At 43.9% G+C, this 13,226-nt stretch overlaps 1 protein-coding gene and 1 pseudogene across 1 annotated transcript; one reads left to right on the forward strand and one right to left on the reverse strand.

The window, feature by feature from the left end:
- Positions 1-7,731: 7,731 nt before the first annotated feature.
- LOC138074685 (frizzled-3 pseudogene) lies at positions 7,732-8,610 on the reverse strand (annotated as a pseudogene).
- A 1,281-nt stretch (positions 8,611-9,891) lies between these two features.
- LOC138074701 (liprin-alpha-1-like) lies at positions 9,892-11,096 on the forward strand. The gene is given in 3 exon segments (XM_068966789.1): positions 9,892-10,009; positions 10,012-10,430; positions 10,509-11,096. Coding segments are annotated over 3 exon segments (1,125 nt in total).
- The last annotated feature ends 2,130 nt before the right edge of the window (positions 11,097-13,226 follow it).

A 13,226-nucleotide genomic window follows, 5' to 3' on the forward strand; every position in this document is an offset into this window, starting at 1 on the left:
TAATAGAATTTCAGCTGAGTTACTTAGTCCTAGAAGATCAGGTTGTTAAAGTGCTACAGTCTATATGCCAGAAAATTTGGAAAACTCAGCAGTAGCCACCAGACTCAAAAAGGTCAGTTTCATTCCAATCCCAAAGAAGAGCAATGCCAAAGAATGTTCAACCGACTACACACTTGCACTCATTTCACATGCTAACAAGATCATGCTTAAAAGTTCTCCAGGCTAGGCTTCAACATTACATGAACCAAGAAATTCCAGATGTACAAGCTGGATTTAGAAAAAGCAGGGGAGCGAGAGATCAAATTGCCAACAATTTGATCAATTTGCTGGATCATAGAAAAAGAAGAAAATTCCAGAAAAACATCTACTTCTGCTTCATTGACTACACTAAAGCTGTTGTGTGGATCACCACAAATTGTGGGAAATTCTTAAAGAGATGGAAAACCAGACCACCTTACCTGCCTCCCGAGAAACCTACATGCTGGTCAAAGAGCAACAGTCAGAACCGGACACAGAAAAATGTACTGGTTCAAAACTGGGAAAGGAGTACATCAAGGCTGTATACTGTCACCCTGCCTATTTAAGTTATATGCAGAGTTCAGTTCAGTTCAGTTCAGTCGCTCAGTCGTGTCCCACTCTTTGCGACCCCATGAATCACAGCACGCCAGGCCTCCCTGTCCATCACCAACTCCTGGAGTTCACTCAGACTCATGTCCATCGAGTCAGTGATGCCATGCAGCCATCTCATCTTCGGTCGTCCCCTTCTCCTCCTGCCCCCAATCCCTCCTAGCATCAGAGTCTTTTCCAGTGAGTCAGCTCTTCTCATGAGATGGCCAAAGTACTGGAGTTTCAGCTTTAGCATCATTCCTTCCAAAGAAATCCCAGGGCTGATCTCCTTCAGAATGGGCTGGTTGGATCTCCTTGCAGTCCAAGGGACTCTCAAGAGTCTTCTCCAGCACCACACTTCAAAAGCATCAATTCTTCGGCACTCAGCCTTCTTCATGGTCCAACTCTCACATCCATATATGACTACTGGAAAAACCATAGCCTTGACTAGACAGACCTTAGTCGGCAAAGTAATGTCTCTGCTTTTGAATATGCTATCTAGGTTGGTCATAACTTTCCTTCCAAGGAGTAAACGTCTTGTAATTTCATGGCTGCCGTCACCATCTGCAGTGATTTTGGAGCACCCCCAAAAGTAAAGTCTGACACCGTTGCCCCATCTATTTCTCGTGAAGTGATGGGACCGGATGCCATGATCTTCGTTTTCTGAATGTTGACCTTTAAGCCAACTTTTTCACTCTCCACTTTCACTTTCATCAAGAGGCTTTTTAGTTCCTCTTCACTTTCTGCCATAAGGGTGGTGTCATCTGCATATCTGAGGTTATTGATATTTCTCCCGGCAATCTTGATTCCAGCTTGTGCTTCTTCCAGTCCAGCGTTTCTCATGATGTACTCTGCATGTAAGTTAAATAAGCAGAGTGACAATATACAGCCTTGACGTACTCCTTTTCTTATTTGGAACCAGTCTGTTGTTCCATGTCCAGTTCTAACTGTTGCTTCCTGACCTGCATACAGATTTCTCAAGAGGCAGGTCAGGTGGTCTGGTATTCCCATCTCTTTCACAATTTTCCAGTTTACTGCAGAGTACATCATGTGAAATGCAGGGCTGGATGAGGCACAAGCTGGAATCAAGATTGCCAGGAGAAATATCAGTAACCTCAGATGTGCAGATGACACCACTCTTACGGCAGAAAGTGAAGACGAACTAAAGATCCTCTTGAGGAAGGTGAAATAGGAGAGTGAAAAAGCTGGCTTAATATTGAACATCCAAAAAACTAAGATCATGGCATCCAGTCCCATCATTTCAAGGCAAACAGATGGGGAAACAATGGAAACAGTGACAGATTTTATTATCTTGGGCTCCAAAATCACTGCAGATGGTGACTGGGGCCATGAAATTAAAAGATGCTTGCTCCTTGGAATAAAAGCTATGACCAACACAAAAGTTAAAATTGAAAGTTAAGTTGCTCAGTCATGTCCAACTCTTTGCAACCCCATGGACTATAGCCCACCAGGCTCCTCCGTCCATGGGATTCTCCAGGCAAGAATACTGGAGTTGGTTGCCATTTCCTTCTCCAGGGGATCTTCCTGACCCAGGGATTGAACCCAGGTCTGTCGCATTAGGCAGATGCTTTAACCTCCGAGCCACCAGGGAAGCCATCTAGACAACCTAGACAACCTATACAACTTATTAAAAAGCAGAGACAAATACTTTGCCAACAAATGTCTAGATAGTCAAAGCTATGGTTTTTCCAGTAGTCATGTATGGATGTGAGAGCTGGACCATAGAGAAGGCTGGGCATTGAAGAATTGATGCTTTCAAACTGTGGTGTTGGAGAAGACTCTTGAGAGTCCCCTTGAACAGCAAAACAAACCTAAAAGAAATCAACCCTCAATATCATTGGAAGGACTGATGCTGAAGCTGAAGCTCCAATACTTTGGCCACCTGATGAGAAGAGCTGACTCATTAGAAAAGACCCTGATGCTGGGAAAGACAGAAGGCAGGAGGAGGGGATGACAGAGGACATTAAGGCATCATCAACTCAATGGACATGAGTTTGAGCAATCTCCTGGAGATGGTGGAGGACAGGGAAACCTGGTGTGCAGCAGTCCATAGGGTCACAAAGAGTCAGACACAAATGAGCAACTGAACTGAACTGAACCAACCCTAAAGAAATGTATATAGATGAATGGCTTGACAAATAATATTTTTTAAATTGTCATAAAGCAGCTCAATGAGGTAAAAGAGGACACATCATCAGATAGACAACTAAAGACAAACAGAAAAAAAAATATAAACAAAATGAGATGTTAATAAAGAAATAGAAACCATTTTAGAAAGAAAAAGAAAACTGGGACCTATAATTTGAAGCTATTTATTCATTGAGAGGAACAACAAAAAATAAAAAATATGAAGAAAGTCTACGGAATTTATGGTATACCTATAAAGAACCAATAGTATTTTGGGAGTCTCAGGAGGGCACACAGAAAGAAAGAGAAAAGCCAAAAACTTAAAGAAATAATGGTTGATGTCAGAGACTGTTTTGCCTATGTTCTCCTCTAAGAGTTCTATAGTTTCCGGTCTTACATTTAGATCTTTAATCCATTTTGAGTTTATTTTTGTGTATGGTGTTACTGTTCTAGTTTCATTCTTTTACAAGTGGTTGACCAGTTTTCCCAGCACCGCTTGTTAAAGAGATTGTCTTTTCTCCATTGTATATTCTTGCCTCCTTTGTCATAGATAAGGTGTCCATAGGTGCATGGATTTATCTCTGGGCTTTCTATTTTGTTCCATTGATCTATATTTCTGTCTTTTTGCCAGTACCATACTGTCTTGATGACTGTGGCTTTGTAGTAGAGCCTGAAGTCAGGCAGGTTGATTCCTCCAATTCCATTCTTCTTTCTCAAGATTGCTTTGGCTATTCAAGGTCTTTTGCATTTCCATACAAATTGTGAAATTATTTGTTCTAGCTCTGTGAAAATTACCATTGGTAGCTTGATAGGGATTGCATTGAATCTATAGATTGCTTTGGGTAGTATACTCATTTTCACTATATTGATTCTTCCGATCCATGAACATGGTATATTGACCCACCTCCCAGAATATTGGAAATAAAAGCAAAAATAAACAAATGGGATCTAATTAAATTTAAAAGCTTCTGCATAACAAAGGAAACTATGCAAGGTGAAAAGACAGCCTTCAGAATGGGAGAAAATAATTGCAAATGAAGCAACTGACAAACAACTAATCTCAAAAATACACAAGCAACTTATGCAGCTCAATTCCAGAGAAATAAATGACCCAATCAAAAAATGGGCCAAAAAACTAAATAGACATTTCTCCAAAGAAGATATACAGATGGCTAACAAACACATGAAAAGATCCTCAACATCACTCATTATCAGAGAAATGCAAATCAAAACCACAATGAGGTACCATTTCACGTCAGTCAGAATGGCTGCAATCCAAAAGTCTACAAGCAATAAATGCTGGAGAGGGTGTGGAGAAAAGGGAACCCTCTTACACTGTTGGTGGGAATTCAAACTAGTACAGCCACTATGGAAAACAGTGTGGAGATTCCTTAAAAACCTGGAAATAGAACTCCCTTATGACCCAGCAATCCCACTGCTGGGCATACACTCCAAGGAAACCAGAAATGAAAGAGATACGTGTACCCCAATGTTCATCGCAGCACTGTTTATAATAGCCAGGACATGGAAGCAACCTAGATGTCCATCAGCAGATGAATGGATATGAAAGCTGTGGTACATATACACAATGGAGTATTACTCAGCCATTAAAAAGAATACATTTGAATCAGTTCTAATGAGGTGGATGAAACTGGAGTTGATTATACAGAGTGAAGTAAGCCAGGAAGAAAAACACCAATACAGTATACTAACACATATATATGGAACTTAGAAAGATGGTGACAATAACCCTGTATGCGAGACAGCAAAAGAGACGCAGAAGTGTAAAACAGTCTTTTGGACTCTGGGAGAGGGCGAGGGTGGGATGATTTGGGAGAATGGCATTGAAACATGTATAATATCATATAAGAAATGAACCGCCAGTCCAGGTTCGATGCAGGATACAGGACGCTTGGGGCTGGTGCACTGGGATGACCCAGAGGGATGGTATGGGGAGGGATGTGGGACGGGGGTTCAGGATGGGGAACACGTGTACACTCGTGGTGGATTCATGTTGATGTATGGCAAAACGAATACAATATTTTAAAGTAATTAGCTTCCAATTAAAATAAATAAATTTAAATTTTAAAAAAGAGAGAGAAATAATGGTTGAGACATCAGAAATCTAGAGAGGGAAACGGACATCCAGATTTAGAGACCCCAAAGTCTGCAATAGGTTGAACCCAAAGAGATTCTTATGAGACACATTATAACTGTCAAAAATCCAATGCAAAGAGAGAATTTTCACAGCAGTGAGAGAAAAGTGACTTGTCACATTAAAATATGCAAGGAAAAACCATAGACTATTGGTGGATTTCTTAGCAGAAACTTTGTAGGTCAGAAGCAAGTGGGATGATATATTCAAAACTTTAAAGGAAAATATTTCAAACAAGAACACTTTACACCTGGCAGAATTTCTTCTCTTTAAGAAAGAAGGAGAAAGAAAGACTTTCCCAAACAAAGAAATGCTGAGGGAGATCATCAGTACTTGATCTGCCTTGCCAGAAGTGCTAAAAGGAGTTTAAATTGAAACAAACAAAATGCTAGACAGTAACATGAAAATATAACTCATTGCTAAAGGAAATATAAAGAAAAACACAATACTGTAATTATGGCACATAAATTATTTGTAACACTAGTCTATAAAGACAAAAATAGCAAAAATAACTAAACCACTGAAATGTGTTCATGGAAACAATACAGAAAGAAGTAAAATCTAGTATGAGTTCATAAATTGTGTTTATGAGGGAAGGAGTAAAAGGTTATAAAACGTTTGATGTGAGCCCAGTAGCAGCTTTTTAAAAAGTATAATAATTTCCCAAGAATAAAGAGAACAGACCAAAGCATGCTACCAAAAAAAAAAAAAAAAAATCATCAAACAATAAAGAAAGGTGAGCCAAGGATAAGAACAAGAGAACTATATTTAAAAAAAAAAAGACAAAAGCAATTAACAAAATGGTAATAGGAACCCCCTTCCTATCAATAATCACTTCTATCAATAATCACTTTAAATACAAGTAGATTATTTTTATCCTTCAGTGGCTATGTCCAACTCTTTGAGACCCCATGCACTGAAGCATGCCAGGCTTCCCCTGTCCTTCACTATTTCCCAGAGTTTGCAAAAACTCAGGTCCATTGAGTCAGTGATGCCATCCAACCATCTCATTCTCTGTCTTCCCCTTCTCCTCCTGCCTTCAATCATTCACGGCAACAGGTCTTATCCAATGAGTCGGCTCTTTGCAATAGGTAGCCAAAGTATTCGAGCTTCAGTCTCAGTCCTTCCAGTGAATATTCAGGGTCGATTTCCTTTATGATTGATTGATTTGATCTCCTTGCAGTCCAAGGGACTCTGAGGAGTCTTCTCCAACACCACAGTTTGAAAGCAACAATTCTTTGGCACTCAGACATCTTTATGATCCAACTCTCATATCCATACATGACTAGTGGAAAACCCATAGCTTTGACTGTACAGACCTTTGTTGGCAAAGTTGTTGGCAAAGTCTCTGCTTTTTAATACACTATCTAGGTTTGTCATAGCTTTTCTTCCAGGGAGCAAGCATCTTTTAATTTTATGGCCCCAGTCACCATCTGCAGTGATTTTAGAGCCCAGGAAAATAAAGTCTGTCATTGTTTCCATTGTTTTTCATCTGTTTGCCATGAAGGGATGGAACAGGATGCCATGATCTCAGTTTTTTGAATGTTGAGTTTTAAGCCAGCTTTTTCACTTTCCTCTTTCACCTTCATCAGGAGGCTCTTTAGCTCCTCTTTGCTTTCTGACATTAAGAGTGTTATCATCTGCATATCTGAGGTTGTTGATATTTCTCCCAACAATCTTGATTCCTGCTTGTGGTTCATCCAGTCTGGCGTATCTCATGATGTACTCTGCATATGAGTTAAATAAGCAAGGTGACAATATACAGGCTTGACATATTGCTTTCCTAATTTTGAACAAGTCCATTGTTCCACATCTGGTTCTAACTTGTGCTTCTTGACCTGAATATAGGTTTTTCAGGAGGCAGGTAAGGTGAATGGGTATTGCCAACTCTTTAAGAATATTCCACAGTTTGTTGTTATCCACACAGTCAAAGGCTTTAGTGTCATCAATGCAGAAGTTAGATGCTTTTTTCTGGAATTTTCTTGCTTTTTCTGTGATCCAACGGATGTTGACAATTTGATCTCTGATTCCCCTGCCTTTTCTAAATCCAGCTTGTACATCTGGAATTTCTTGGTTCATGTACTGTTGAAGCCTAGCTTGAAGGATTTTAAGCATGATCGTGCTAGCAGGTGAAATGAGTGCAACTGTGTGGTCAGTTGAACATGCTTTGGCATTGCTCTTCTTTGGGATTGGAATGAAACTGACCTTTTCAAGTCTGGTGGCTACTGCGGAGTTTTCCAAATTTTCTGGCATTTAGACTGCAGCACTTTAACAGCATTATCTTTTAGGGTTTTAAATTGCTCAGCTCGAATTCCATCACCTTCACTAGCTTTGTTTGTACAATGCTTCCTAAGGCCCTCTTGACTTCACACTCCAGGATGCCTGACTCTAGGTGAGTGACCACATCATCATGGTTATCCTGGTCATTAAGACGTTTTTTGTATAGTTTTTCTGTATGTTCCTGCCACTTCTTATTGTCTTTGGCTCCTCTTAGGTCCTTTCCATGTTTTCATGAAATGTTCCCTTGGTATCTCCAATTTTCTTGAAGAGATCTCTAGTCTTTCCCCATTTTATTGCTTTCCTTTATTTCTTTGCATTGTGCACTTAAGGAGCCTTTCTCTCCTTGCTATTCTTTAAACTCTGCATTCACTTGGGTATATCTTTCCCTTTCGCTTTTCTTCTTTGCTAAGCTATTTGTAAGCCTCCCCAGACAACCATTTTGCCTTCTTGAATTTCTTTTTCTTTCAGACGGTTTTAGTCACCACTTCCTGTACAGTATTATGAACCTCCCTCCATAGTTCTTCAGGCACTCTTTATCAGATCTACTCTCTTGAGTCTATTTGTGACTTCCATTGTATAATCTCAACTCGCAGTCTGTTTAGGGATACAATGCTGGCTAAAAGGAGTGAAACCCCATCTACCACATACAGGCAGAGGGGTACAAGAACAAAATACCTCAAGGCATCAACATCGTAGAGGCCAACAAAACACATGCCACTGATATTGTCACCTTGAATTTTATTCATCGCTAAAAGGATGATGGTCAGCGTTCCCGGGATGCCCCACACACTGGCATGAAACAGCAAGGCTGTCTTTTCAGTAGCTTCACTACCCCAACTTTGGCACAGCTGCCAAGAACCACATAATGGCAAGAATCACCCACCAAATGCTGCCAGCCATAGTAAAAATATAGAGTATCATAAAAAGCATGATACAGGCTTTGTTATGAGATCCTTGGGTCACTGTGCAGGGCTGGATGCATTGCAGGCAACTCGGTCCTCAAGCAAAAACCCAATAAAGAAAATTAATGACACCATCATGTAGCAGACAGCATAAATTATAATGGATCTTTCAGGATAATGGAATCTTACCACATCAATCAAAAAAGTTAAAAAAGTAAACAACGTGGCAGAGAGGCAAATGATTGAAATCAATCCTATGAAATACCGAGCAAATGAAAGCTCTTCTCTCCTAAAGTACATATTTGGACAAGGAGGTGAACAATCACGCATGTGCAAAAAGGAACAGCCAAGATCAGGATCAATTTTCAACCCTCGGGGACACCAAAAGCCATAGTCCCCCTGCACTGCCACTGAGGCTCCTTCAGTAGGATCGCCAGCTAAATTCAGGTCCAACAGCCGAGGATACAGCTCACCACAATCTGGGAACCTCCATTGCTAAAACTGCCGTCTGTTGGTCATAATGATTCAGAAGATTGGGCGTGAAGGCAGTGTTATAAGGCAAATCCTGGCACATCCTCAAGTTAATAGGCTCAAAGAAAAAAAACTGTGCCCACCTATATGGCCCACAAACATTGTAAAGGGCCACAGATAGAAGACAATTCAACTCATAGCCATGCTTTCTTGATTGAATGGGATTCAGATGATCAGACCTACTCAATATGTATTTTAGAACTTTGTACACCTGCAGGTCTCAGCTTGAAAGTACTTCTATCTTACTGTTAAGTTCTTCAAACAGAATTACTCTTCACACCATCAGAGGTTTGTTAGCTTGGTCTCACAAAAGGCATTTGTTTTTGGTTTCACAATATGGGAAAATGACATCATCTTGGAGAAGACTCTTGAAAGCCCCCTGGACTGCAAGGATATCCAACCAGTCCATTCTGAAGATCAGCCCTGGGATTTCTTTGGAAGGAATGATGCTAAAGCTGAAACTCCAGTATTTTGGCCATCTCATGCGAAGAGTTGACTTACTGGAAAAGACTCTGATGCTGGGAGGGATTGGGGGCAGGAGGAGAAGGGGACGACAGAGGATGAGATGGCTGGATGGCATCACTGACTCAATGGATGTGAGTCTGAGTGAACTCCAGGAGTTGGTGATGGACAGGGAGGCCTGGCGTGCTGTGATTCATGGGGTCGCAAAGAGTCAGACACGACTGAGCGACTGAACTGAACTGAACTGCCTCTTCTTTTCATTTTATTACATCAGGTACCATGTGGCCAATGTGTCAAGTTGATCAACCACATTCCCAAACAACAGATTCCATCTTAGGAGAAGAGCTATCTCTTCCTTTGACTGAACTATCTCACACCTCGGGGCCAGGCTCCTGGGGGGGCTGCGGCGCTGGCCGGGGGGCAGGTCCCTCAGGTAAACGGAGCCAGCGAGGGCCACCGGCGTGTGCCTCAGGGCGACTGGAGAACCAGGATAAACTGGTGAAGTTTATGATCCAGATTGGTGTTTTCAGCACTCTGTATGTCGTACCACTCATGGTTGTAATTGGATGCTATTTTTATGAGCAAGCTTACCGCAGCATCTGGGAAGCAACGTGGATACAAGAATGCTGCAGAGAACATCACATTCCATGTCCATATCATGAGTTTCCAACTCCTACGGAAGAACTAAAAATATGCAGGGACTAGCTTCTTAAAAGAGAAGAAGAAATCGCTGAGCTGAAAGTGGAAAGAAACACCAGGCTGCTGCTGGAGCACCTGGTTTCCCCGTATGTGCCATCCCTCCAGATGATGGCGGACAAGCAGCAGGTGCAGTCCCCAACCGGCATGACCAGCAAGGTAGAAGTGCTCAGGGCGCTGAAATTGCTGTTTGAGCACCACAAGGCCCTGGACAAGAAGACAGAGGATAGAGCCACCAGTTGCAGGAGCACCTGGAGCTGGTGGAGAAGCTGCAGCAGAGGCTGAGGAGGCCAGAGACGCTGCCTGAGGTGGAGGCCGAGCTGGCGCAGAGGGTGGCTGCGCTCTCCAAGGCGGGAGAGAGACAGGGCAGCATAGAGGAGAGGCTGTGCCAGATGGAGGCCCAACTGGAGGAGAAAAACAAGGAGCTGCAGCAGGACCAGCTGACTCTAAACCTGGAAACCCTGAGAGCTGAACTGGACCAGATGAGACTGCGAGGGGCTCCCTTCCATCATGGCCAACCCCACTTGGGCAGCACCCCGGACCTCAGGTTCCCTGTGGCGGACTGGCCGGCAGACTCCTCGGACAACGGGGTGGTGCTGCAGCGCCCCCAGAATGGCCGGCTGGCAGCGCTGCGCGGTGAGCCATCCAAGGCAAGGACCCCACCGCCCCCTTCCCGTCCCTGGTGGGCACCTTGTGAGGCTCCTGCCCCCTCACGCTGTGGCCCTGAGGTGCAGACCCTGAAGGAGCAGGACTGGGAGCACGCTCAGCAAGCCATCATGCTGGCCGACATGGCCCAGGCATTCGAGAGTGACGAGGGCATGTCTGACGGCAAGGGTGACAGGGTCACCCTCTTCAGCTCGGCCGCTCAGCTGTCGCCCAGTGGGCAGGGTGATGCCGAGACTCTGACTGTGATGCTGCAGGAGCAGCTAGATGCCATCAACAAAGAGATTCGGTTGATCGAAGAAGAGAAGGAGAACACAGAGCAGCGGGCCGAGGAGACTGAGAGCCGGGAGGGCAGGGGGAGCTTAGGCAGCCTCCATCGTTTAAAATCAGTCAGCTCCCTCAACCTGCATCCTGCCTCCTCACGTGCAGGCTCCTGCCCACCCCTGCCCAAGCCCAGAAGGAGGCGGCACAGCCCGGTACAGGAGGGAGACTGTGGGCATCATGACTCTGGTATGTGTCTGCCTCCTCCCTGCCGCATCCTTCCCCCAGGACGCTGGTTTTGTTTGTTTGTTTGTTTGGTTTTTGGTTTTTCTCTTTTTACCCAGAAGGAAATCAGGTACATTTGCTACGTTCAGAGGTCTAAAATTTTTTAACCTGCCTAGTCTTTTAATCATTCCACAATGGCACAGCGACAAATTAGTCTTGATATTTGGACCACCGGCTTAGCACGTCATCATGAACTCAGCCAGAGCCTGCCTCTATAACCTTGGGCCTAGCCTGTGCTGGGCACAGCAGCTGCAGGGAAGTTTCTGTTCTCAGGGAACAGACAGCTTCGTGAAAGTAACCATAGGCAGCTCTCATGGTGTGGGAAAGCCGTGCAGCACTTTTTCCATTGGGGATGCCTGGTTGCAGGGTGCAGGGCATGCGGTGGGAACAAAACCAAGAATCTACACTGGTCTGCTTGCTGATGGACCTGGCCGCGCGCTCAGGCCAGCTCTGTGTGTGAAACCAGGTTAAAAGCCCGGTGCCCCAGGGCCCCAGGGAAGACGTCAGGCTGCCTCACTTTTCCGTGTCTAAAAACGGGATGACGACCTAGGGCTTTTGGTGACAGAGTATGCGGCTCTAAAGCACATGTTCCAGCTTTCTTGCGTGTTGAGCTTACATTTGGTGAGTGCATTGCTATTTACCCCATGAAATCACATGTACAACACTCTGCTTTGTAACTGGACTTGTATTATCACTTTTTTCTGTTACCACCCATTTCATGTTAGCTGCATTGTTAGTCAGCTTATAATTAAATTAACCGTGAGTCATTTTAGCAGCCTGTGAAGTGGTAACTAGTCCATTTTGTGGTCTTTTGACACACTTTTTATAATTTGCATCATTAGCTAATTAGTTGATATTTAAAATTCTTTGACGATTTCTCTGTGGTTTCATGCTTGATTTCTTTCCGAATACTTGTTAAAGAACAGTTCTGTATGTTTTCCTTGGTGTTAGAGTTCTCTGACAGTGTGTCTGCTTTCATCATTGGTTTTGATTTCCTGTCTCATCCAGTTGTCTGCTTAGTCGTCGTCAATCCAGACCCTCCCCCCGGCCCCCGAGGCTGTAGTTCACCCATCTATCTCCCCTCCCCCGTCCCCCCACTTGCTCTGGTCATAGCTATGCTGTGGTCCACAGGGTGTGTCCCCTTAGTCGGGTTTGTGCTTTGTCTTCATGTCTCATTAAATGGTGTTTTTCCGCCACAGCAGTAAGTGGAATTGGTGTATCACTATGCAGTTACAGGAGAAGGCAATGGCAACCCACTCCAGTACTCTTGCCTGGAAAATCCCATCGACGGAGGAGCCTGGTAGGCTGCATTCCATGGGGTCGCACAGAGTCAGACACGACTGAAGTGACTTAGCAGCAGCAGCAGCATTATATAATCAGGAGCTTCCCTGGTGGCTCAGAGGTTAAAGCGTCTGCCTGCAATGTGGGAGACCTGGGTTTGATCCCTGGGTCAGGAAGATCCCCTGGAGAAGGAAACTGCAAACCACTCTTGCTTAGAGAATCCAATGGGCAGAGGAGCCTGGTACGCTACAGTCCACCAGATCCCAAAGAGTTGGACACGACTGAGCGATTTCACTTTCGATGTATAATCATGAGGGATTTTATTTATGTCGTACCTGAATGCTAGCTTAAAATGGTAGAGAAGAAGGACATACTCTTATCTTCTCCTGCAAGAACATCAAAACACACTAGCTGCTAAACTATCAACAGGAAGATGTTAGAACAGACCAAATAAAAAAAGATACTCCACATCCAAAGACAGAGGAGAAGCCACATCTAGACAGTAGGACAGTCACTATCATATTAAAATCAAACCCCATACCTGCCAGAGACTCTTGGAGGGCACAAACAAAACCTGCTATGCACCAGGACTCAGGGGAAAGAAGCAGTGACCTCCATAACAGACTGAGCCAGACCTTCCAGTGAGTATTTGAGGGTCTCCTGCAGAAGTGTGGGTCAGCAGTGGCCTGCTGCAGGATCAGGAGCACTGGCAGCAGCAGTCCTGGGAGGTGCAGCATGTTGGCATAAGCCCTCTTGGAGGAGGTTGCCATTAGCCCACTGACTATAATGGTCCTTGGAGTCCTTTTGAAGGAGGTTGCCATTACTGCCATTACCCCTATCATACTTTGGCCTAAGGCCAAACTACAGGGAAGGAACACAGCCCCACCCATAGGCAGAAAATTGGATTAAACATTTACTGACCATGGCTTCACCCATCAGAGCAAGACCCACTTTTA

This window comes from Capricornis sumatraensis, chromosome 1 (genome assembly GCF_032405125.1).
Source record: "Capricornis sumatraensis isolate serow.1 chromosome 1, serow.2, whole genome shotgun sequence".
NCBI lineage: Eukaryota > Metazoa > Chordata > Mammalia > Artiodactyla > Bovidae > Capricornis > Capricornis sumatraensis.